The sequence below is a fragment of the Fringilla coelebs genome (assembly GCF_963513975.1).
Source record: "Fringilla coelebs genome assembly, chromosome: 16".
In the NCBI taxonomy this organism is placed as follows: domain Eukaryota; kingdom Metazoa; phylum Chordata; class Aves; order Passeriformes; family Fringillidae; genus Fringilla; species Fringilla coelebs.
In genome coordinates, this window is record NC_140042.1 from 8,891,539 (window position 1) to 8,916,378 (window position 24,840).

The 24,840-nt window shown below is 39.9% G+C and overlaps 1 protein-coding gene across 2 annotated transcripts; it reads left to right on the forward strand.

Annotated features, from left to right (window-relative positions):
* The first annotated feature begins 291 nt into the window (after nucleotides 1-291).
* MARF1 (meiosis regulator and mRNA stability factor 1) lies at nucleotides 292-24,840 on the forward strand. Of its 2 annotated transcripts, none has more exons than XM_084216467.1 (27): nucleotides 292-363; nucleotides 1,524-1,728; nucleotides 3,206-3,874; nucleotides 4,868-5,042; nucleotides 6,389-6,615; nucleotides 7,412-7,529; nucleotides 8,223-8,395; nucleotides 9,176-9,610; nucleotides 10,140-10,309; nucleotides 10,416-10,577; nucleotides 10,818-11,007; nucleotides 11,707-11,885; nucleotides 12,773-12,853; nucleotides 13,194-13,430; nucleotides 14,152-14,271; nucleotides 14,593-14,768; nucleotides 14,997-15,217; nucleotides 15,874-16,016; nucleotides 17,264-17,397; nucleotides 17,910-18,112; nucleotides 18,585-18,812; nucleotides 20,003-20,233; nucleotides 20,342-20,554; nucleotides 21,277-21,337; nucleotides 21,438-21,578; nucleotides 22,090-22,260; nucleotides 22,400-24,840. In XM_084216467.1, the coding sequence occupies exons 2-27, from the start codon at nucleotides 1,582-1,584 to the stop codon at nucleotides 22,630-22,632; spliced, it is 5,238 nt and encodes a 1,745-aa protein (XP_084072593.1). In that variant the 5' UTR covers nucleotides 292-363; nucleotides 1,524-1,581; the 3' UTR covers nucleotides 22,633-24,840. The 2 variants fall into 2 exon arrangements, with proteins under 2 accessions (XP_084072593.1, XP_084072594.1); XM_084216468.1 differs by having other exon boundaries at nucleotides 3,206-3,352.

Sequence of the window (24,840 nt, forward strand, 5' to 3'; positions counted from 1 at the left end):
ACATTCACCTCACGGCTCCAGCGCTGCCTGACGGCGGAGGCTCTGCGTGTTCCACCCGAGTCTGTGTGTGTTTTACCCGTGTTTGTGCGTGTTTTACCCTGGTTTGTGGTGTTTTACCCGTGTTTGTGCGTGTTTTACCCGTGTTTGTGTGTGTTTCACCCCGCTCGCACCGCTCCGGACCCGTCTCGCGGCCGCTGCTTTAAAGGAGGCGGGCGCGCGGCGTTACGACGGCCGGCTTTGCGGCAGCGCGCTGCTTTGCGGCGCGCGGGGCGCCTGACGGCAGAAGGAGCGGGAGGAGGGAGGACAACAAAGGGCCGGAGGGGCCGCGGCGGCGGCGGGCGCGGGGCGGCGGGGCCGGCGCAGGTGAGGCGGCCGGGGGGGCACGGCCGGGCCCCCGGCAGCGCGGGGCTGCTGCGGCAACAAAGGGCCGGCCCCGCACGGCTCGGCCCGTCCTGCGGCCGGAGCTGCGGCCGCCTCGGCCCGGGGCGGCCGGAGCCCGTTAGCGCTCTGGGGCCGGGGGGCGGCGGGCGGAGGGTCGGGCTGGCAGCGGCCCGGAGCCTCGGGACAGAGGGGGCAAAGCGCGGGCATGTGTGGATAATGTCACGCTTACTGTTTTCAGTTAATCGTGTTAATTCCGAATAAACCGCTGCTATCAAACACATGCAAAAGTAACGTACTCTGGAGTTGTAAAACTTGATGAACTTGTTCTTGTAGGCAGCGTAAATTTTGGGTAGCTAGAATTCGCGTGAATAAAGATTTCTGCTTAGAAGAAAAAGTAAAACTTCTTTCGAGGTTAAAAATAATGCAGAGGTAAATGTAGTGCCATGTAGTGTGTTCTATGGTTATTCTGTTATTAAATGCAAAAGAACCAGAAGGAGTGTAGTCTAATGAATGCAGCGCGGAGTCGGAGGGTAAAATGCCTCATTGCTAACCATTGTTTTCCTGGCACTGAGCTTTAGGTTGCTTTGTGGTTCTGTAAAGCTAAATTGATGTGCAGTAGGGCAACTTGAGGATTAGCGGAAGTATTTGTAAGTTATTTTAGTAATTTGAAGCTCTGTTTAAATGCTAAATACTGTGTGCTTAATACAGGTGTGTTGTGTATAGGTTTTCTTAACCAATGGAAAAACAATGAATACACAGCTCAATTGTTTCAGCCAAGTTCAGTTGCACCTGTTGTGTATTTACAGTTGAGCCGTTCTTGCCCCCTGGATCTGCTTTCTAGGAGAGTGCACTGAAAGTTTGGGGGTATACTCTTTTATGTCAGTAGCTGTGTGACTCCAGATAATGCCATGGACTTCAAGGTGTTTCTCCTCAGACTGGTTCTTCTGTGCTGTGGGTCACGAGGAGCATTCCTGTGTTAGAAAGGGTAGTTGAGGCCTTGGCTATAGCCATAATTATATTTAACATAATTAAAGCAGGTTCACTGGCAGAGCGGTAATGGAATTCTTAAGACCACCCTGATTTTTCTCTGTCTTGCTTTAAAGGTTATTTAAAGCATACTTTTTGTTTTTTCCTCTTAGCAGGTGGGAAGAATGAAAGGAAGGGGGGATGAAAGGATGTTGAACCTTTTTGTTTGGCTGTATGATGGAAGGAAACAGGACGGAGAACCTCTGCAATAGATCCTTGGGATGGCTTCAGAGACAAGAGAATGATGCTAAGCCATGGCTCTGGAAGCTTTCTAATTGCTTTTCTGCTGCTGAGAAGGCTTTGCCTTGTAGTGCAAAAACGGTAATTCCTGCCTGCCCTGAGAGGGGGCTCCCAGTGCAGAGGGGCTGGGTGCTGACTCCAGTGGGGTTATTGACTGAGGGGGTGGGGAGGGGAGGGGAGGAGGAGGAGACAGCAGCTGCCAAGGTGAGTACAAAACCTGCTTGGGGGTGTGGGGCCTTGGGTTGTGTTCACACCTCTCACAGGAGTGTTGGTGAGAAGGGGCAAGCTGCTTTGCTTGTCAGGCTTTCCTCTCCACAGCTTTGGGGTAATGCAGCTGGCTGCCCAAAAGGTGTGTGAGGAGCTTCTGGGGAGCTCTGCCAAGTTGTTGCTGAAGAGTGGAGTGAGGAGGTCATGCTTCCAATTCATCTGTTTAGTTTGGAGGCAGATTTAGCTCTCTGAATTATTATTATTATGTAGTAGCTACAGCAATTGTGGATACTGTTCTTCACAAGGTCCTACTTTTCCCTTGCTTCCATTTCTTTAAATGTTCCTTTAATGTACATAATTCTATGCATTTAAGATGCAAAGGGCTGTGGATTAGAAGGAGTAGTACAGCACAATTAGGTACTTGAGCAAGTGAGCTCCAACTGTTAAGGAAAGCTCTTCACACACATTTAATCTGACTAAGTAGAGACATAAGAGAAATGGATGAGCATGTTGCTGTTTTCATCTGTTGAGGGTTAGGAAGGAAGCTGCCATCAAATCTGGAATTTATTATATAAATCAGTTCCAGACAGATTTTTGGCTGAGTTTATCTTCATGAGATGTAGCATCAAGTAGAGAAGAATGAGTAATTAATTATTCATTCATGTGTAGTAGGAAATGCATTAAATTCAATTTGAAAAATAAAAGTTGTTCAGAAATTTTGTAGCAATGTTCTGTCCAGATTACCTCTGCTGACCTTGACTGTTCTGCTTCTTTTAACCTTGCTCGGTTTTCACTGCTGGCATTTTAAAAAATTTTCTCTTTTTGTCTGAACATCTTGCTATCTTAAATCAGAGTAGACAAAGACCACTTAGTTATTGTGAAACTTTAGCTTTCTTTGGCCTCTGCTCTATTACCTTCTTGATGTAATTTCTAATTTTTTTTTAAGTCATATTCTTTAATACATTATTTTCACAATTTTAATAAATTTTTTAATCTTTATTCAAGCTAAAATATGGTGCCTTACGGATGTGCAACTTGTGAAGTGGTTCTTTCACCCTTGGCCTAACAATTTTCTGCTTCTCTGGTTCTGTTTTGTGGACTCCTTGCTGTTTGGTTTATACCTCTCTGGGTTTGTTGCTTCCAAAGTCCACTGATACCAGTATATCTAGGGCTGGCACATGGACCTGGCATGGTTCTCTGTAATGTTTTACATGTTCACTCAGTAAGGTAATAGTAGTCATAAAGATAGCACTTTAAATCTAAAATCATAATAGTCTAAAAATACCTGCTTCTTACCCTATAAAATTGTTTTATTCATGTACATGAATGTAACTGAGCTTTCATTTTCCAGAAAGATTACATGGAGAACAAGAAAGCTGCTGTAGAATTGAAGGATGCTTCATCTCCTCATGCCGGCTCTAAATTGTTTCCAGCAGTGCCGCTTCCCGATGTTCATCCTCTTCAGCAACAGCAACTACAGCTTTCCCCTGGCCCCAAAGTAAGCTGCTGTGCTCATGGCTCTGACTCTTCTTGCGCTCCACAAATGCACTGTGGTGGTGGTGGAGGTGGGAACCTGATTCACCCTGGCACGATATTAGACTCAAAAAGCACTGGGACGATAACTTGTCAAGTAGGGTCAGGATTTGCTTATCAGTCTGCATCTTCACTGAAGAACCCTCCAACTAGAAGCAATTTGGCAGGAATTTCCAGTGAGTTCTCTGGTGTGTGTGTAGAAAACAGTGTATCTTCCTGTCAGCATCTGGCCTGTTGTGGAAAACTCCATTTCCAGCCGTGTCACGGTAACGTGCACAAGCTGCATCAGTTCCCAGCCCTGCCGAGCTGCCCATCCTCTGGCTATTTCCCCTGTCCCGAGTTCACCACTGGGGCTGCGGGGCACTTGGACGAGCACGTTGCACAGCCGGAGCTGCCGCCACGCGTGTGCGCCAACCCTCTGCACCTAAACGTGGTGCCCCCCGTGTGTCTGAAGGGCTCTCACTACTGCACTGACTGCTTGAGCAAGGTTTGTACACCCCACCTTTCTCCTTCCTTACTCTGCTGCGTGGTTCGTGTCCAAAGTGTGTAGCTTGAGCAAAGCAACAGCTCCTGGGGGTGCAGTTTGCATCCCCCTGGTTGGTGATGCACGGTCCAGATGTGCAGACAGCCTTTTGGAAGCTGAGCTCTTTCCTGAGGTAACGTTCAGTGCAATGGGAAGACAAAAGAGCTATCACAATGTTCAGTCTTCAGGGGATCTGTAATGTACTTGAGCAGAGTTTTAACTTCTTTCAAATCTAGTCATCTCTTCTTTACAGCTCCAATTAAACTGTTCCATGGTAGGGACTCTGGGAAAAGGCTAACAGCCATTAAGATGTACCCTTGGGCAGCTGATCAATAAAGAGCCATTTGTAAGTCAGGCAATACATCTTAAGCTACAAGGACATTCTAGTCTTGGTTTGGTTTGATAGATCTTAGTTCAGTCTTCCTAAATTTGTCATTTATACTTTAGTACCAATTTAGTAAAATTCAAAGCTTGTTAGAACTGTGCTTGACTATTACTAGGAATTTCTAGTGAAATAATATACTCAACTTTGCAATATCTGTTACTTAAACTTCAAAGTTTAAGTTTCCAATATAAAAGTGAGTTTTAGTGAACTAAATGGTCAATTCAACATATTTGGAATTATCACCCCTTCTACTCTCCATGTGCAGGTTTTGTATACTAGGTCTTTGGTTTTTGTTGGGTTTTTTTTAAAGGATGCATATTTGTACCACTTAAAGGTGGCATGTCTTCATATGTTGAGTTTAGTAGACTCTTTCCTTGCATTTGGAAATCTAAAGCTGAATGTGCTGGGATAGAAGTTCCTTCATGCCATCATACTGTTGTTAATTAGCATTTTAAAGGACATCTGAACTGGCATTTGTTGCAGAAAGGAAACAGAGTTGTTTGTAGCATTGAATAGCATGTGTTAATATTGTATACTAAATGAACTTGTATTCTGAAAAATTGTCCCAACAGCCAACCAGAAACAGCCTAGTTGATGCTGCTAAAATCTGGCCAAATATTCCTCCTCCAAGTGCACAGACTGCACCTGTTCCTATCCCAATCTGTAATGGCTGTGGAACCAAAGGAACAGGAAATGAGAAGAGTTTGATACTGGCAAGCAGCCTTGGCAAATCACCACAGAAATATGGTAAACCACATTTGCTTGAAACTTCCATTTAGTGGATGTTCTCCTTTTAGGTGCTGTTACACAGCAAGAGTTCTCTTAAATTGCACTATTATCTGGAAACTTCTATAAAGTCATAGAAGACTAGACAGTAAAAGAATACCTTGTCTCTGTTGTGAAAATTCATTACTTGTTTTTACGTGTTTTGACTATGTAGCCAATTTAATGTATTGTTTATATAGACTTTTGATTTTGCTGTTATTATTTTTACTGTTTTAAGAACTAGAAAAAGAAATTCTGCTGACTTGGAAGCTATTTTGTTCTCGTGATGTGTAAAGAAATTATCTTCAGCCATATTTGTAAATCATTTTCATAGTCTAGTGTCTATTGTCACTCCATATGCAGTAAATGTGTAACATTTATAATTCTCAAGTGTTCTTAAAAGGAAAATACTGTGTGAAATAATTGCTTGATCTTTCTGCAATATTAGTACTGCTTCAACTACAAAATCATATCTAGTATAAAAGTTATAAACTTTAAAGTCACAGAATATTAAGAAATTGAGAGTTTTACTGTTACTTTAAAACTGCATCCATTTTAAGGTAAGACACATCAATCAAGTGTCTTTTACCAAATGCCATTCCAGTGAATCTTTCGGGTAGCCAGCCAACATACTCTCAAACAAATATGATTGTCAGGTGTGCCTTATTTTAAATTCTCAGGTAACATTAATTTGTAGCTTGTTTTTCAACTGTGAGGATTCTGTGCCGTTCCTCATGTTGCTTTTCAAGTTGTTTTGTGGGGAATGGAATGGTTACATAATGTTAGTTCAAATTTAAATCTACTTTCAGAGTGCTGAAACACCAGCTTAGCCTGCAGTAGAAAAAATTCTATACTAACTCTCCTGAGCTGTAGGATACTTTGTTAGTTCTATATTGCCTTGATTTTCTCTAATCACCATCATGGTACTGGTCATCTCATCCAGTTTTGTTCAGATTTCTTATCTAATCCACAGTGTAAATTTTAACAGTTTCCATGTTTTGCTTCTGTTACTTGCACAGCACCAAGTGTTACACAACTTCAGACAGTTTTTTTTTGGTATTTGGTAATGTTTAAAAAATATTTTACTTGATTGTTTGAGAGCTTAAAAGTAAAGTCAAAGTTGTCTTGCATCTTTATCCTAATCTGACAGTGAGTAAATTTTTGTTTAAGACTCATTGTTTGTGGGATTCCTTAAGAAAGTAAAACTGAACTTGCATTCCTGGGAATGTTGTTCATAAAACTTCCCATGTGCAAGGATCATACTATACTAAGTTTAATGTTTTCAGTATTTGGAAATAAAAATGAGCTGTGTTCTTACACCTGCACAGGGTCCCCAGAAGTTGCAGTCACAGGCCAGGTTCTGGAAAACTTGCCCCCCATTGGAGTCTTCTGGGATATTGAAAACTGCTCAGTTCCCACTGGCCGTTCAGCTGTGGCAGTTGTGCAGAGGATTCGGGAGAAGTTTTTTAAAGGTCACAGAGAGGCAGAATTCATCTGTGTGTGTGACATCAGTAAAGAAAATAAAGAAGTTATTCAGGAGCTAAACAACTGCCAGGTATGCAACCAGCACCAGCTTGGTGTTCTTGCCTGAGAATTTCTGTACTTTGAATGGGCCATGATTGATTCATATTCATTAAAGCTTTGTTTGCTTCTGTGGGTTTAGTTCATCTTTAGTTTATGGGTGGGCTCTCTAATACTGATTTATTTTTGCTGCTGTGATAGTTTTTAAGTGAATCTGCATTCTGTTATATGTAGGTAACAGCTTTAGTTTTAATTTTCACAAGAGTGTATTTATCTCATCCACCAAAATGTGGTGGCGGAGTTTTTGTTATCCTTCAAATCTGTGATCAAATGATTAAGCTAAAAGAGCTATGATTCTGTGAAATTAACTCCTTTATTTCTTGGTGAATACTGTGCTGATTGGTAAGGACACCTGTAGATCAATGCTATTGTTTGGAGTACCTTTAACATACATATATTTTCCATTGATATCTTCAGTTTCTTGGTATTTTTTAATAACTTTTTGTGCTGGTTTCTATGTCAGAAATTTCCACCCTCTAAATTACAGATATGTTAATAGGTTGACAGTTTTTTGGAATATTTTTGAGGTGTATGAGTTGTGATCCTTAATGCAGAACAGCAGAAGTCACCCCAAAGATATTGCTGAACAACTAGGGTTGAAGTTTAGTGCTCACATCCCTATGTATTCTATTCTGTGCATGTGTACATTAATTTACCTAAATTAAAAGTGCATGGAAGAGCTTGTATTTTAGCTTTTTTTTAAATTCAATTGAAATAAGCACAATTCACATTGAAGCTTTTCTTCAGAGTGTATTTATGTATTTCCACAGGTGACTGTTGCACACATCAATGCTACAGCCAAGAATGCTGCTGATGACAAACTCAGACAGAGTCTGAGGAGATTTGCTGATACACACACTGCACCTGCCACTGTGGTTCTTGTGTCAAGTGAGTGTTTGTGGTACTCAGCTACAGTGCTGGCTTCAATTCCTCTCTTCCATAGTATTTTTACATATGGCACTATTTTGATTTCCAAGGGTGGTGTTTCAGCTTTAACTGAGCTGTTGAAGAATTCTTAATGTCAGTGGCAGCAAAGGAAAAGCAGGGACAGTAAGATGAGAACTTGGCTCAGTTCAGTCACTGTTATGATTTGATGCTTTTTTGAGTGTCAGTAGGTATGTGTGTGACTACTGTCTAAAGTTAGCCTCAGCAGGAAGCTCATAAATTAAAACTCATGGAGTTGTATATATGGTCTAAGCAAAATGTATTTTTTTAATTCTCATAGCAGCATATTCCATATTATACGGTTCAATCTGCAATCCACTCAGCTGTTGAATTGCTGTGTGTTGGCTTTGGGTTTCTCCCTAAAGTTAAACAGATGTTTGCTCTAGAAATACCCAGTACCAGTCCAGTGCCCTGCTGATGAATTGCTACAAGCTGCTGTTAAAAGGAAGCCCTTGTCTTGCGACTGAATGTGAACTGCTGATTTAAATAATGGCTGAGAAGCTGTTGGTGCTTTTTCACTGGCAATTTCCAATGAGAAATAGAACCTGTTGAGTGAGATTAATGGGTTTTTTCCTTCAATCATATGTTTTAGATTTTTCAAGTGTTTCCTTGCCTGTTTCATTTTTCCCCCTCCAGCGGATGTGAACTTTGCTTTGGAACTGAGTGACCTGAGACATCGCCACGGTTTCCGAATCATTTTGGTCCATAAAAACCAAGCTTCAGAAGCACTCTTACATCATGCCCATGAACTTATTTGTTTTGAAGAATTTATTTCAGACTTGCCACCAAGGTTACCACTGAAAATGCCGGTAAAGATTTTAATTCTTGATGCAGCAGACATTTCCAAGTGTCAAATTGCAGTTTTTGTTGTCATTTAGGACGAGAGCAGGCTGAAATTACATGTGTGTTAATTATGATGGGGAATGTCTCCTGTGTATTTGGCCACTGTCTGTCAGTTACTGTGAATGTTTGCTTTCTGCTTTCAGGCAGGAGGAGTGAAATACTAAACGGGAAAGTAGTGAACTAAAAAGTGAAATAGTAAAGGCGCAATTCTTACCCTATCTGGTAAAATATTTATTGGTATCTTACTTGCTTTTCTTTACCTTGCAGAAAGTTTGGGTAAGAACTTAGCTGTGCATTAGGACATCTTAGTGATGCATTCTTAAGTTTTGAGTGACTGTTTCTTTTCTTGGGTTTTTGCCTTCCTTGGTGATTCCCTCTGGATACGTTGTGGTGGCTTTTTCCAGCACTCGTGACTTTTTCTTTCTTGAAATAACTTCCTGACCTATGCTTTCACATGCATGTATAGAATATATAGGTTATTGGATAGTTAACAATGGTGCTTTCTCATCTGGAGAATTGATAGGGACTCTGTAGTCTGTTCTGACTTATTGGAGATGGAAGTTTGAGGATCTGTCCTGGTATAAGAGTTTTTCAAACAAATTGAGTGCTGCAAAAGGAGTGACTTGGTGATGGGATGGAGGTGGTGGGAGGAGGGCAGGGTCACCAGAACCAGTGTTAGAACTAGTGCTTTTGAACCAGAGGGTGTTCTGGCATAATCAGATTAAAATCTTCCTCCCTTTTGACAGGCTTGTCATACACTGTTATATGTCTATAATCTGCCAACAAACAGAGACAGCAAAAGTGTCAGCAATCGCCTGCGGCGTTTGTCAGACAACTGTGGAGGGAAGGTGCTGAGCATTTCTGGAAGCAGCGCGATTCTCCGCTTCTTAAATCAGGAGAGTGCGGAACGGGCGCGGAAGCGAATGGAAAACGAAGATGTTTTTGGAAACAGGATTGTAGTGTCTTTCACTCCCAAAAACAAAGAACTCAATGAAACAAAAAGCTCCAGCTTTGTGGGAACTGACAAGGTCAAGTCTCCCAAAAAAGTAAACAAGAACACAAAGCTGTGCCTCCTCAACAAAGATTCAAATGATCAGTCTGCTGGTACCAAAGGCTCTGCTGGGAGGGGATTCCAGATTCATGGATCTGTCATCAAACCCACAAATGTCAAAAGTTTACAGGTATTGTTGTTCTGCCTTGTTCCCTATTCTTACTTTTCCTTGTGTTCTGAGGATTGCTTCTGTTACTGCTTTAACTTGTCAGTCCTAATAAATGAATAACTGTAACATGTGGTGACATTCCTGAATGAGAGCTGTGTTCATCTGCTTGGGAAGCAGACACTTAATGTGAGGGTGGTTGTTGTCCCCTCTCCCTGCCTCGTTTTTGTCAGTTTGGAAGTACTGCTGGTACTTGCTCTCAAATTTTAGCCACTTTTGACTTTTGCACTGGTGATGGGTAACATCTAGAGTGATCCATTTTGCTTGTTTTAAGGAGAGGTGGGGTTAGGCCTATAGTGTAGCAAAACATTTTGACTAATTAGCACTTTACTGTCTTCTGCCACAGGAAGTCAAAAATTCCTTGTTATGAAATACCAGTGAAAACACTATGAAAGAAAAAATGGTCAGCCATCTAGCCTTCCATCAGAAAGAAGGCCTCTGGCAAGGGATGAGTGGTGCTTTGATGCTGACCTTTTTTATCTGTTTCACACAGGAGCTGTGCCGCCTCGAATCAAAGAACGTCAGTAGAAATACTGAAAACCAGCAAGAACGTTTAAGAGAACAAATTCCTTCTCCTCAGAGTAACTCTAATGCAGCAATTTCTGTGTCTCTGGCAACCAAAAAAATGGGAGCAGGAGAATCATCCTCCAAAAATAGTCAGAAGTATGTTTAAGAATAAAAAAATATGTAGACACTAGTAACATATTTTTTTAATGTAAATTCTGCAACATGATGCTTTCTCTTTTTTTTTCTATGTATTTGTAAATAGAAAAGAGGCCTCTGCTTCCAGGAGCATTACCAATTCCCCTGTAGATAAAAAAGATAAAGATGAAACTGTATTTCAGGTCAGCTATCCCTCTGCTTTCAGTAAGCTGACGGCCTCAAGACAACTCAGTCCTTTACTCATGTCTCAGAGTTGCTGGTCATCTCGGTAAGTGTCTGTCTGTCTGTCTGTCTTGGGAGGGGAAGTGAGACTTCACCAGTACATGCATTGATTATTCACAGCTCATTTGTTTGTGCTGGAATTTGTTTTGCCTGTACATGTGTACTGGGAAAATCCCTTTTAAGTGCTGTATTTATGCACTTGACCTGTGTCTGTTATCTGATTTTGAGATATATATTTTGGAATTGTGCTGTTCCTTCAGATCATAAATATTTTTATTTTACCCAGGAGTATGTCTCCCAACCTTTCAAATAGATCATCTCCACTCACATTTAATGTAGTGAATCATACCAGTGGTACAGACTGCCCTGATCCCTTTGCAAATGGTGCAGACATTCAGATCAGCAACATAGATTACAGATTGTCCAGAAAAGAATTGCAGCAAAATTTACAAGAAATCTTCTCAAGACATGGCAAGGTAAAGGCTCAAATTCTTTTATTAAATCTGTGTTTATATAGTTCCTGTTTATGTATTTAGGGGTGTGGTTTTAGGTTCAGGTGAGCAGAAAGAGAAAGGTTTAGGAGCAGGACTTTTAAACTTTATTAAAAGAATGGATTGTGGGGTTTTTTTTCTTTAAAAAGACCAGATAACCACTTGTACTAGGTTTTTAATTTGTGTGTGGTCTTCATAGATCTGGTATTCTGAAGTTTGTTATATAAAATTCTTAGTAAATGGCTCATTAGTATGTAGGGATGAGACTTAAGCTTTAACAGGATAACCTTTTTAAGCTGTAGAGCTGAATTCCTAACGTCAGCTTAAAAATCACAGTAAAACCTGTTTTGAGTCAGAAGTGATCAAAAGCAGGGGAAGTGTGAATTGGTAAAAAGCAATTATGGAAGGTGAGGTCAGTGGTCCTATTTCTGTCTGATCTGTGGATGACATTTTTCTGGCATAATCTTTACATTGAAAGATGATGCTTGTGTTAATGAAATGCCATGGGCTTGCCTTAGTCCGGGATCGCTGTGCTGGGCTCTTGTTGGCATTGCCCTGATTGCTGTGGTTCATCACACTCCCTTCCCTTTTGTTGTTGGCTCTTGGCCAGTGCAAGACTCTGCTCTGGTGGTGACTTGGGTTAATGTTTTGGTGTAAATGTATGAGGTGTTTTCTTCCTCTCAGGTAAAAAGTGTGGAGCTCAGTCCCCACACAGACTACCAGCTGAAGGCTATGGTTCAGATGGAGAATCTGCAAGAAGCCATCAGTGCTGTCAACAGTCTGCACAGATACAAAATTGGCAGTAAGAGGATCCAGGTCTCATTAGCAACGGGAGCTGCTAGTAAATCACTCTCTCTGCTTAGGTAATAAGCACTTTCGCATCTTCTTAATTGTCCTAGCATGTCTTAGTAGCTGAGAGATGATTTAAAATACTGCTTAAAGGGATAATAGGGAAGTAAGGTAAAATCTGTTGTGTGACCTGATGAATGTGTTAAATGCAACTAGGCTGGCTTTTAGTTTAGATTTCTGTGCTGCTTATATTCAAAGTTCCATCTGAAGACTCCAGGTCCCTAAGAAGGTTTAATAGGTGTGTTGCTCTTCTTGCATAATACTGATATACCTTTAACTTAATTTGTGCAGCTGAGTTAAGATTACACTGGGCATCTTTATTTCTTCTTTCTTCCAAGAAAGTGTGTATGAATTTAGTTTTTGAGGGTGGGTGCACAATTGGAAACACCAACAGCATTTCATTTGCTACCTGGAATGTGATACAACTTAAGAGTGCTGATGCTACTGAGCGTACAAGTATTTATTTTTTTCCTTACTGAAAGAAAGCATTAGAAAAGAAGTTGTCATCATTTATTCACAGAATGAAAACTATTCTACAATTATGTACTACTTGCCATTGTATAATTTACAGCTTTATTTCATTCTTTCCTCTTCAAAGTTTGTAATGTAATGACCAGGCTGGTAACTTCTAATGCTGCAGCTTTGTTGCATTTTATAGATGCTCAGATTTTAGCACCACCTCTCCTTTAGGCACAGGACCTGATGAATTAGCAGAAATGTTACTACTTGTGCTCCCTGATCTAAAATGACAACTTTTATAGTGCTGAAATGGAAGGGAACACACTTTGTCCTGTTTTATGTCTAGTTCATAAACTGCATCTCTAAATATCTTGCTTATTTAGATTGCAGTCTAATTACAGCAAATTAATTTTGTGCTAATGCTGCAAAACTTCTCTTACAGCTCAGAAGCAATGTCAATTCTGCAGGATGCACCTGCTTGTTGTTTGCCTGTGTTCAAATTCATAGAAATCTATGAAAAAAAGTAAGTTCCTGGTGGTTTCCTCTCCAGTGCTTCTAAAAAAAGAATCTGATCATGTATGGTTGTTTGCAGTGATGTAGAGTGGAGAATTATGAATTTTTGTTCTTAGGTGCTGCAGCATATTTTGTACCAGAGGCAATTATGGCAAAACTGGCCTTTTTTAGAGGGTTCTACTTTCAGTATTTTACTCAATTCTTCTGCATTGATTGACTAGGTTAGTTACTTTAACATTCTGCATTGAATAGTTTCTAGCATATTCCTGTTTATTAAACAAAAAAGGCAGATAACAGCATTGCCTTAGCTGCCTTTATAAAGTGCCTTTATTTCAATGTCTCCCTCTCAGGTTTGGCCGTAAGCTGATTGTGTCAGACTTGTACAGACTGACGGACACCGTGGCCATCCGTGACCAGGGGAGCGGCAGGCTCGTGTGCCTCCTGCCCAGCAGCCAAGCCAGGCAGAGCCCCTTGGGATCCTCACAGTCACATGATGGCTCCTCAGCAAACTGTAGCCCAATAATATTTGAAGAGTTGGAATATCACGAGCCTGTTTGTAAGCAGCATTGCCTGAATAAAGACTTTATGTAAGCTGTGTATAAAATACTATAAATATTTCAAATATTTCAACAGCATTATAGTGAGCCAGTATATTAAAGTCCAGGTGTGTGTTCTCATAATGTGCTCTAATCACTCCTCATATGTTTACAAGTATAAGGCAGAAAATAGTGAGATGGGCCAGTGGATTTTCTAGGCAGTTCTCATAGGTTGGTGTGTCCAGGTAAGATGATTGTGTTCTAGCACAGCTGCCAGGATTGAACACCTCTTTAATGGAAGCTGGAAGGTTCCCTGCGTTCCTCTGGCTATGTAGGAAGGTTATACATACCAGAGACTTCTATTACCTGAATTTCATTATGTTATTGTTGCTGATTTTGTCCTCCAGCTATATTTAGTAAGTGATTCATAGGGAGTTGCAGGTTTCTTGAAGCCATATATTAAGTTTTTTGTTTAATTCAACATCTGCCAGGTTGTGCTAGTAGAGTAATTATTAGGTGATTATTGTTAACTGCCTGGTATGTGCTGCTAAAATATAATGTAGAAGTTTTATTAGGTAATAAAAATATGGCCTTCTAAATGTTACTTCTGGAAATTTGCTGTAGCTGTATTCTTTTTGGGGAAAAATCATGAAAGTTGGTTGTACTGTATTATGTGCATATAGTATAATGTTTAATATCTATGTGAGCACAGATATTATGTTAAAGCTGTGTGTAGAGTAAGCATAATAACCCGAATCTCTTATTTTTGCAGTGAACATGAGTTTGATCCAGATTCTTATAGAATTCCTTTTGTGGTTTTGTCTCTGAAGACATTTGCTCCCCAAGTTCACAGTCTTCTACAGACGCATGAGGGTACTGTGCCTTTACTAAGGTAATGTATTTTAATTTCTGTTTTTAGTAACTTCTGATAGGTTGAAGATTTAAAACTTTTTGGGAATTACCTGTTCTATATGAACTCAGTTATTACATAACATGGTATCCTTTAGAGCAAATGAATATACTATGAAGTGATCACTTTTAAAAATCTTGTTTAGCAAAACCAGCACTTATTTAAAATATGTATTTTATGAAGATTTCTGTCATGTGTCAGTTGTTGATATCTTGCTCATGAAATGTCTCAAAATATTGGTTTTAGGACAATTATTGTAGTGATATTTTAGTGTATAATGGAAGCTTTTTTTTGCCTCCATAGTTTTCCTGATTGTTACATGTCAGAGTTCAATGATCTTGAAATGGTGCCAGAAGGGCAAGGTGGTGTTCCCTTAGAACATCTGATTACCTGTGTTCCTGGAGTTAACATTGCCACTGCCCAAAATGGCATTAAAGTTATCAAATGGATACATAACAAACCACCACCTCCTACTGCAGGTAAGTATTCCTGTTAAAAACTTTTTCTCTTAACTAATTTTTTTATGCTTAAAAATTAAACTAATAAAATAACCATGTATAATTGCTTAAACTTTTTACAAGGAGAAACTTTCAGGTTGAATGTTCATGCTTTCCTCTTATGCTGTAGCTTCAATCCATAAGTAAAGTTAAGTGTTTGGTGGAAGAGTACTTGTGGAAGGTACAATAATATGACTTTTTTGTTTGTAGATCCCTGGCTTCTGCGTTCCAAGAGCCCTGTAGGTAATCCCCAGCTCATTCAGTTCAGTCGAGAAGTGATAGATCTGCTCAAAAGCCAACCATCCTGTGTCATCCCTGTCAGCAAATTCATCCCAACCTACCATCACCACTTTGCCAAGCAGTGCCGAGTGTCTGACTACGGCTATTCCAAATTGATGGAGCTGCTGGAAGCAGTGCCTCATGTGCTGCAGGTGAGTGTGCTACTGGCCACTCTGACCTGGGGAATTGTGGCTGCAGCCATCTCAATTCCTGGTTGCTGTTGTAGAATAGGTGCTGGGCAGTACCTAGTGCCCCTGGAAAGAGCTGGTTGACTGAACCTTGGTGGGTGTGTTCTTTTTTGAGATGCTGTTTCCATGCCCACCCTTTCAAAACAACTTCTGGGGAAACCTCAGGGATAAAGTTTGAAGCTGCTTTTAACCTATGGCTGGTGCTTGGGTAAAAGTTTTTAATTGTGCTCTGTGCAACATAAGAACACTGCGAATTCTGAGTGCTCATGAGTTGGGCTGAGATTGTGTAGCCTGTGGCTTGAAGGGATTTCTGTGAGAAATAAGTCGTGTAACCTTATTACAAAACCCCTGTGGTCACATTCACTTAAAACTTTGAACAGCATTTGGTTGTAGGATTTTTAAATAACCAATACAAATGTGCAGAAGTTGCAGTAGCACTCATGGATGAAGTATTGAATTTCTCAAGGGCATAGTTCTTAGTACAGAAAGTGAGTGGCCCTGTGAGGCTCCATTCCAGATGCTGTCTCTATTATATTCTTTTTCTAGCCTACCTATATTAATACTGGCCTGTGAATGCTGAGGGTGCTGGATGTGAGTGACCAAATCTGGTTTTCTTTCAGATTCTGGGCATGGGTTCCAAACGCTTGTTAACGCTCACGCACAGAGCTCAGGTGAAGCGCTTCACTCAAGATTTACTGAAGCTGCTCAAGTCCCAGGCCAGCAAGCAAGTTATTGTGAGGGAATTCTTGCAGGCTTATCACTGGTAAGTTACCCTAATGAAACTGTGCAGGGCCTGTCTATGAATGGTGATTTTAATACCTAGTGTAAGAGGAGTCAGCACATAAAATCTCAAAACAAAGCTGTATTGACTACATTGCCTTTTCATTGCAATATGGAAGTTCACACTTCCAATGAAAACAAAAATGAAAAGCTCTCTGCCATGTTTTATTCCTCCCTTTAGTACTTTAGGTTCATTTAACTTCATTGGGATTGGAAATGGGTTATTGTATTTCATTAGTTTTCTTTGAAGCCATGACTGCAGTGTTGGATTTAAGCAAGTAGGTCATGGCACATTAACTTGAACAGTAAAGGGAAAGCTTAGCTTAGGCTTTCTTCAGAAGGAAATATAAAATGAATAGATTACCTGCTAGGAGTTACTTTTACTCCTTTAACTGGATCTAGCAGTGGCAAAAGTTAGGAGTAATAGCTATCTGGAACCTTCTGTGCTAGCATCCTAAAAAGTAGGGTTTTATTTGGGTTTTTTAAGAACCAGGACTGATGCTTTCTTTAATAGGAAGATAGGAAGTAATAGCTTTGTGCTTTAAACAACACATGGCATCTTAGGGTGAACCTGTGGATCTGCCTTTACGTGTGTGCTGTTCTAAATCATGTGCCAACAGCTCATTGGGAATGCACTTTCCTATTTCCACTCTTGGCAAAAATACATTATTGGTTGTTTATAAATTTATTTAATGTAGAGTCAGCACTGGCCACTGGTTGAATAAGAGTGTGAAGTGTTCTGGGACCTGAGAGGTTTTGGTTGGAAAAGTGGGAAGAGTAAAACACATTTTAATACATTACACAGTACTGGGAAGCTTTAATATGATGTTTTCCAGGAGATGGTCTCTGCCTTCTCTTGAGACCTATTTTTGTTTAAAAGAGTGTATGGCTGTAACTATTAAGCAAATACAGAGAATACTCTGTAGAAGTATAGCCAGCTGGAGCTGTATACACAGCACAATTACATGTTCCTAAAGCACTTAAAACCACTGGTTGAGATGTACAGCTCTTTGTTACACTGATTGTTCTCATGACAGTAAATCTTACTTCTCTGGCTAGAATGGATTTCTAGTTTCCCTTTGTTTCCCAGGATGGTATTGCCAATGTGGAAATTGTCCTTCTGTTTTTTAGTATTTGAGGCTTGCTTTCTCAGCTCACCAAAAAATGTATTTTTTGCCTCCACAGCATGCATTAATACTTGTATTACACATAACTTTTTGAAACTTTCAGGTGTTTCTCTAAGGATTGGGATGTTACTGAGTATGGAGTGTGTGAACTGGCTGATATTATATCAGAAATTCCAGATACAACCATCTGTTTGTCACAGCAAGACAATGAAATGGTGATTTGTATTCCTAAAAGAGGTATGTCCATCAAAGTTTCTTGTGTTGTTTCTAAATAGATTGTTCTTTGACTGTTCTAAAGCTTTTGGTAACTCAAACGTGTAGGAGTAAGTTGGATTTTTTTATAATTGTGTTTCTACCTTTATAACAAAGTTGCTAAGTTCTAGCAATTAAGAATGTCATTCTCTGAACACTTAATAGAGCAGGAAAACAGGTGGTGGAAAACATAAAATAATGTTACTACTTCTGCATGTAGTTGTGCTTTCTGTGAAATGATTAGACAGTGGATTGTTTTCATACAGGAAAAAGCACCAACATATTTGACCATTTAAAAACCTTCTAAAGGCCTGATAACCTGACTATTTTGGACTTTTAAATATGTGAGCCTAGTAAAGGTCTCAGTGGTAGAAGAAGAGTGGCTTGGCACAATACATGATCATGCTGAAAACAAGCCACTGTTTGCCTATTGTATTCTGCTGCATTTCGTAAGTGTGTTGGGATGTAGCTCTCTCTTTGTTATTTTTTAATTTTAGAGCGTACCCAGGAGGAAATTGAAAGAACCAAGCAGTTTTCCAAGGAGGTGGTGGATCTGCTGCGGCACCAGCCCCATTTCCGAATGCCCTTCAATAAATTCATTCCCTGTTACCACCACCACTTTGGGCGCCAGTGCAAACTCGCTTACTATGGGTTTACAAAACTACTTGAACTCTTTGAAGCCATACCAGATGTCTTACTTGTAAGTTCAAATTCATAAGCTGGACTAAAACATTTTTCTGGAATGTATACAACTGTTTCAGCAGGGGTTATATTTCTCATAAACTTTAGTGTGAGTTATAAATTCTGCACCTGTAATATTTAATCAGCTGTATTTAAGAAAATCTTAATGCTATTTTGGTAAAATGGTCCATGGTTTTGAGCACATTCAGGAGGCTGTTTGTTAAAAAATTCAAACAAAATTCAGTGTCTCAAAATTGGAGCTAAGTTTTATTATAATTGTGTTCAATTTGCTTTTAAAAAGTTAAGATTTTCGCTGCTTTTTTTATTCAGACATTGAATGGTTTTGCTTGCTGTACAAACAGCTTTTGAGGTGGCAGAGTCCTGGTGCACAGCAAATCCCTGCCTGCAGTCCCTGAGTTTGAGCTGCAGCTGACACTTTGTTCATCCAGCCTGCATCAATCACCTCAGCTGAGTGCTCTTGTGTTCTGTAGGTGCTGGAGTGTGGGGAGGAGAAGATCCTGACGCTGACGGAGGTGGAGCAGGTGAAGGCAGTGGCTGCCCAGCTGGTGAAGCTGCTGCGGGCGCAGAAGGACAATGCGCTGCTGCTGGCTGACCTGCTGCCCGAGTACAGCCGCACCTTCGGCTACGCCCTGCGCCTGCACGACTTCGACGTCAGCTCCGTGCCAGCCCTCATGCAGAAACTCTGCCACGTGGTGAAGGTAACCCCTTGGCCCTGGCTGCCAGCATGGGGGGGTTGTGTTGTCACTGTCGTATTTTCTGAAAAATCCCTTCCCCAGGATTTCTTCTGCTGGGAAGATGAGAAGCCTCAGAGAAAAAAGAATCTCTCATTTGGTGCTTCTGTGTTTTGCTGCTTTGAAATGTTGTCTGGAGATTGTTTGCCAGCTGGTCATTGTTTGATTGGTTTCATGTGAATTGTTTTTACTTAATGACCAATCACCATCAGCTGTGTCGGACTCTTAGGAGTCAGTCATGAATTTTTCATTATCATTCTTGTTAAGTCTTCTGTCTGTATCCTTTCTGTATTCTTTAGTATAGTTTTAGTATAGTACTTTTTAATATAATATAATAAAATAATAAATTAGCCTTCTAAGAACATGGAGTCAGACTCACTCATCTCTCACCTCATCCTGGGGACCCCTACAAATACCACAGTTGTGTTAAGGAGTTCTCCATCTCACAGGACGTGGCTCAGTACCTGTAATGAAATGTTGTTTCTGGAGTACATCATTAAGTCAGGAAGGGGAAATTACAAGAGGGTTTTAAATGTAGTTTCTATATTCTTATGATGTTCTCTCTGCTCCTTTGTAACCTTGCAGCATTCTCTGGGAATACTCATGTTTATTTAACAAATGATAAGTGAAAGATTCTAATGTAATACTTACTTTAACAGTACAAATTGGTTTTTTTCCCCCACCTGACTTCTACCTGTAAAAAAGTCTTCTGATAACTGTAGTAGTTTTCAGTCTTCTAATATATTCAATTCCTTTACTTTTTTCTTTTTTAGCTGTGATTTGAGACTTTGACTCTGAATGAACATACATAGGTGGTCTTCTGTGCCAGTGGAAAAGAGAGGTTGGAGTTACATGGATCTGGGTACATTGGTTTAGTTGTTCCAGTTTTGTTGACTTAGCAGCTGGTGTTAGGCTGGAGCTCAGTCAGGACCACCTGGCTTGTAACAAAGAGTAAAATCATACCTTCCAGTGGACAGAAACTGCTGCACAGCTGTACAGGTTTTGAGTATTTGAAGTAGATATTTACATGTAATAGGGTGCTTAATTTTGTGTGCCTTTCACTAGGGGAATATCAGATACAGCTATGCTCAAATAAACCCCAGCTATACATCTTAATTTTAATTCAGTCTCTTCTGTGTCCCAATTAATTTTTCCAGGTGGTTGACACAGAGTCTGGTAAGCAAATTCAGCTGATAAATAGAAAATCTCTGCGGACTCTGACTGCCCAGTTGCTGGTCTTGCTGATGTCCTGGGATGGAACATCCTTGCTCTCAGTTGAGCAGCTTAAGCAACATTATGAAACAGTCCACAGTACTTCACTTAATCCATGTGAATATGGATTTATGACCTTAACTGAACTCCTGAAGAGTCTGCCTTACTTGGTTGAGGTGTGTAAGCTCTTGCCTTTCTGATATGTTTGAAAAGCCATTGTGCCTAGAGGCTATGGAAGTGTGTGCTCTAATTCTTTCTCCTTTTTTTTTTCCTTTTTCTGCTAGGTTTTTACCAATGGTGCAGCAGAAGAATATGTCAAGCTTACAAATCTGTATGTTTTTGCAAAGAATGTGAGGTCCTTACTTCACACTTACCATTATCAGCAAATTTTTCTTCATGAGTTCCCAGTAGCATACAGCAAATACACAGGAGAAGTGCTGCAGCCTAAAGCATATGGATGCAATAATTTAGAAGAGCTCTTGGGAGCAATTCCACAGGTGTGAAGAACTCAGTTTTGCGCAATTACATTGAGATTTCTGTATGGATTAAAAGTAGTTACACAACCACAGCTTCTTTTAGTTGGGTTGAGTTACTGGAATAATTACCTTCTTCAGAGAAGCTTATTCCAGTTGTATTTTTAATGCACTTCTGAGAAATTTGGAAAAGAAGATTAACCAGCACACATGTTTTGGTGAAATTTTGCTTAAGAACTGTTCCTAGTAAGGCTGTAAACATTCGTGGCATCTCTGAGTGAGAGAATTGATTTTCTGTCTGTGTGAATGAATGGTTGTACAGTACTGAACCTTCATTTTGATCAGAGTGCATGATTGGGTTGGGAGTGAATTCTGGGACCTTGTCAGAAGTGCCATGTTCTTGTTATCCACATATCCTAAGTGCTCTGGGATAATTGTGACATAGTTTGTGGCTATAGTATTCCCTTTAAGTAAGCCAATCTTTCTGAAGAGTGATCAAAAGGAATTTTTCAGTTCCATGTTTAACCATTTAGCTTCATTCATGTTTATTTACTATACTTTCTGTCACTATAGTTTGCCTTTGGTATCAGTTACTTTGAGCCTTTACTTGACTGGTGTAGTACAGATTAGCAATGTGCTTTAGTTTACTGTGGAAATCATGTCAGTGCAAAGCTGCATGAAAGGCTGTGAGCAAATGCTTTGAGCTCAGCACATGCTGATGTTCAATTCTGCTTCCTTCTTAACAGGTGGTCTGGATTAAAGGACATGGCCATAAGAGAATTGTAGTCCTGAAGAATGATATGAAAAGTAAGCCATTTCAATTTTGAGCAGTATCTTGGTTTGTTTTTTTTTTTTTTTTTAAGAGGCAGCTTGAGTTGACTAACCCAATGAACTTGCCTTTTTGTAGCTCGTTTTAGCTCACCTAGTTTTCCCCCTGCTGATCATGTAGATGATCATGGAAATCAACTTGCTGACAATAATGGACATATTATGGAGACCCAAGCATCCACTTCCTCAATGGAACTAAATCTAGGAGGGCCCAGCAATGGTAATGCAAAGCTGGTTTGTATAAGGAATTTATTGTCTTAGGGGCAATAAGCAGAATAATTGAAGCAGCATGGGGAAAGGTGAGTTAGTAAATCTGAACTTGTGTAAATATGCATTTTGGCTTGAAAGCTTGTTGAACTTCTCTGAGTTTGTGGTTAGGCTTTTGTTCTGAACTGCTGGTCTATAAATGTCTGTGTGTATAGGGAGAGAACTTCTGGGTACTGCTTCCCAGGGATTTGCTGGAAATTTAAGTCTATGGACATGAGGCTAATGAGAGAGGGGGGTCAGCAGCTGCTTCTGCTAGCAGTGTCTCCTGCATGTTACTTAGATGCTCTTGATGCAGTAAATGAATCTGAGATTAATTAGCATTAATGAAATTAGGGTGGTGTTAGTATTTCAAACAGAGCATAGTTCTGAAATCCTCAGGCTTGCATCTGGAGACTTTACCTGTGACAGTAGTGACACCTTCACAGCTTACAGATGCTCTGAAAGATGTTCCCTTATTTTTGTAGTTTCTAATCAAACAGAGCAGGAACTTCTTTGCCTCACCAACACATCTCCTGTTGATCTCCTGTGTGAGCCAGTCCCTTCCTGCCTGCCATCCCCCCAGCTGAGACCTGACCCCGTGGTTCTTGAGTCTGCAGACCTCATTCAGTTCGAGGAACGCCCTGCACCCCTCCCAGGTAAGAGTTTGCCTCCCTTTGTTGCTTCAAATTGGGCTGATGAATTCTCTTTGAGTATTTTATTGCCTAACAGCAGAGAAATAGTATTTTTTTTTTTAAAGAAGAGCATCAATAAATTGACTTGTCTTATTTATTTCAGAGATAATGATTTTAACAGAAGAAGAAAAACAGACAATTGTTACCACAGCTCAAGAAAAGCTGATCTCTGGTTCTGTGGTGTCTGACACCACAGAGAATGCTTCAGTGCCTCCCTGTCAGTCCTCTGAAACCCAAGTAAACAAAGAAGCAACGGACAGCCCAGCCAAAAAGCAACACAAAAACAAGGTCAAATTGGCAGCAAACTTCTCACTTGCACCTGTAACCAAGCTTTAACTCTTTCTTTTTAGTGTGAAGGACAAATACCTATGGACTGTGCACAAAGTAAAGCTGTTTGCTAGCCCATGTGTATTTTAATGGAAAACCTAGAGGAATTAATTTGTATTTAATGTATTCTGTGAAAATTTTGTTCCTTTTACACTGAACACAGCTGTTAGCAGAGCAGATTTTTTTCTATTATTTTGAAAAAAAATCTGGCATTTGTTAAATTATTCTTAAATTTTACAGTTTTTCATAAATGTGTTCAGTAAAAGCAAAATATTAATTCAACAAACACGGAACAGATTTTATTTTCTTTAAGCCTTGTTGGTGATGTAATCATACATGTAGCATATTGTATTCTATAGGCTGTTGCTTACTGGTATTGTTTCAGACAGTATTAATGAAATGCATGATTTGTCTTTCAAAAGCCTGTTGAGAAATTTTAACTCGCTGACCTGGGATGACAAAAGTGAGGGGAGCTGATTGTCCTCCAGAGGGGAAACTTGTTCTCTGACCTTTCAGATGACTTGTAACTGCATTAGAAATGCTTGTCTAAAGATGTCTGTAGGAGGCTGTGGGTCTTGTGTAAAACTTGTTTTAAATGTGGTTTTGCTGTAGCTTTCAGTTCCATTTAGGAGCTTTCTAGGACACTGGTGCTTTACCCTTCCCTCATATTTGGTTTGTCTGGCATGGGTTTGCTTAAGGGAAAGACTGTCTTGATGTCATGAGTGTAAGATACAGACACACACATTTTCATTGTGTCTAGAGATGAAGTTAGGAAGATTCTGAAATATGCATCTAATGCATAAATTACAGATAATGGAGCAGGTCTTATTAAAATGGCTGGTGATGGAAGGCATTGATGCTATTTCCACCTGTAAGGAAAGTTCTAGCTACATGTGGAAATGCTAAGGTTGTTCTGCTTAACCTTGTTTTCCTATTTCTAAGCACAGTAAATGGGAAGCTCCTTTGATGTGCTGTCTTTTAGCTGTGTCTGTTTTTATTCTAAGACTTACTCCTAGTGTTGGCAGCTTTTTGAATTCGTGGTATCTTGTGTTGGCTTTTGCAAGGGCCAGCTTTGGGAGAGAGGCTGAGTCAGTGGATGACCTTAACTCTAGTTAGCAGAACTGTCCAGTGTGTGAGACTTTCTACCCATTCTGGGTAACCATGGCATTTACAATGGGTTGTATTTGCCAGGCAGCAAATAAATGCTTGTAGTATTGAAAGAACCTATACTAGAAGTTTTCCACTGGCCAACTGAGTATTTTTTTAGATGGATTCTATTGTAATATGCAAGAGATGGAACACAGGCTCTAATTTTTCAGCCAGCAGCAGGAAATGCCACTGAACAATGGCTATGGACAGAATTTTACTAGTCAGATTTTGTTATAAAATCTTTTATATTTAGGCAAGTATTACCAGTAGTGAGTTTATAGCCATTGTAAGTGCAAAGAAACACTGGGAAGTTTTTCTGAGCATTATGGCACAGTATTTTGAGTCCACAGTAAACCTCTACAGACATACTGTTATAGAAGAAGAAATGTAGAAGTAAGTTTTCTTGGAATGTTTTTAGTGAGTTAAATGCAAGAAAATCTGCTTTCACCTTAACTTTGATAAGGTTGACAGTGGTCAGGCCAGATCTTTGTTTCAGGAGAGCATGCATTGGAGAAGAGACCAGCCTGAAACAGTATTTTCATGAGAAGCAGCTACAAGTCATTTGGAGTACTAAAGAAAACCAGGTTTTTGCTTCAGAGGAAAATATGGTGTTTATCCAAGTAATGTGGTGGTTATACCACATATGGAGGTCAGCATATCTTATCTGGATTCATGTGTGATTCTGCTGAAATTGCTGTTTGAAAGTAATAGAATAATACTTTTGAGAAGTTGTGTTCATAGTGTAACAAAATAGCTAATTGAATTGCAATATATTTTTTTATCCAAAGGGTTAAATGAATGATGTGACTTACAGATTTAAAAGCATTGCAACCATGAAATTCTTTAATTTAGCAAATAAATGTACTACTTCAGATTCATGTTTGTTTAAAAGAAAAAATGTCACTGAAGCCCTCAATTTATGCACTATTTTTTCCTTGGAATGGGAGAGAGAAGAAAGACTTCTTTTCTTAGCTGTCTACTTTGTTTGGACACTTTCTTTTGTGGCTCAAGTGCTGTTTTGTGTGTTGGGACCAAACAGTTGTCAATAAAATTTTCAAGCAAGCATAA

Coding starts and splice junctions, on each gene's coding strand:
- MARF1 (XM_084216467.1), top strand. CDS start 1,582: ATGATGGAAGGAAACAGGACGGAGAACCTCTGCAATAGATCCTTGGGA. Junction 9,611..10,139: donor CAAATGTCAAAAGTTTACAG/GTATTGTTGTTC, acceptor TGTTTCACACAG/GAGCTGTGCCGCCTCGAATC. Junction 18,113..18,584: donor CCATACCAGATGTCTTACTT/GTAAGTTCAAAT, acceptor TGTGTTCTGTAG/GTGCTGGAGTGTGGGGAGGA.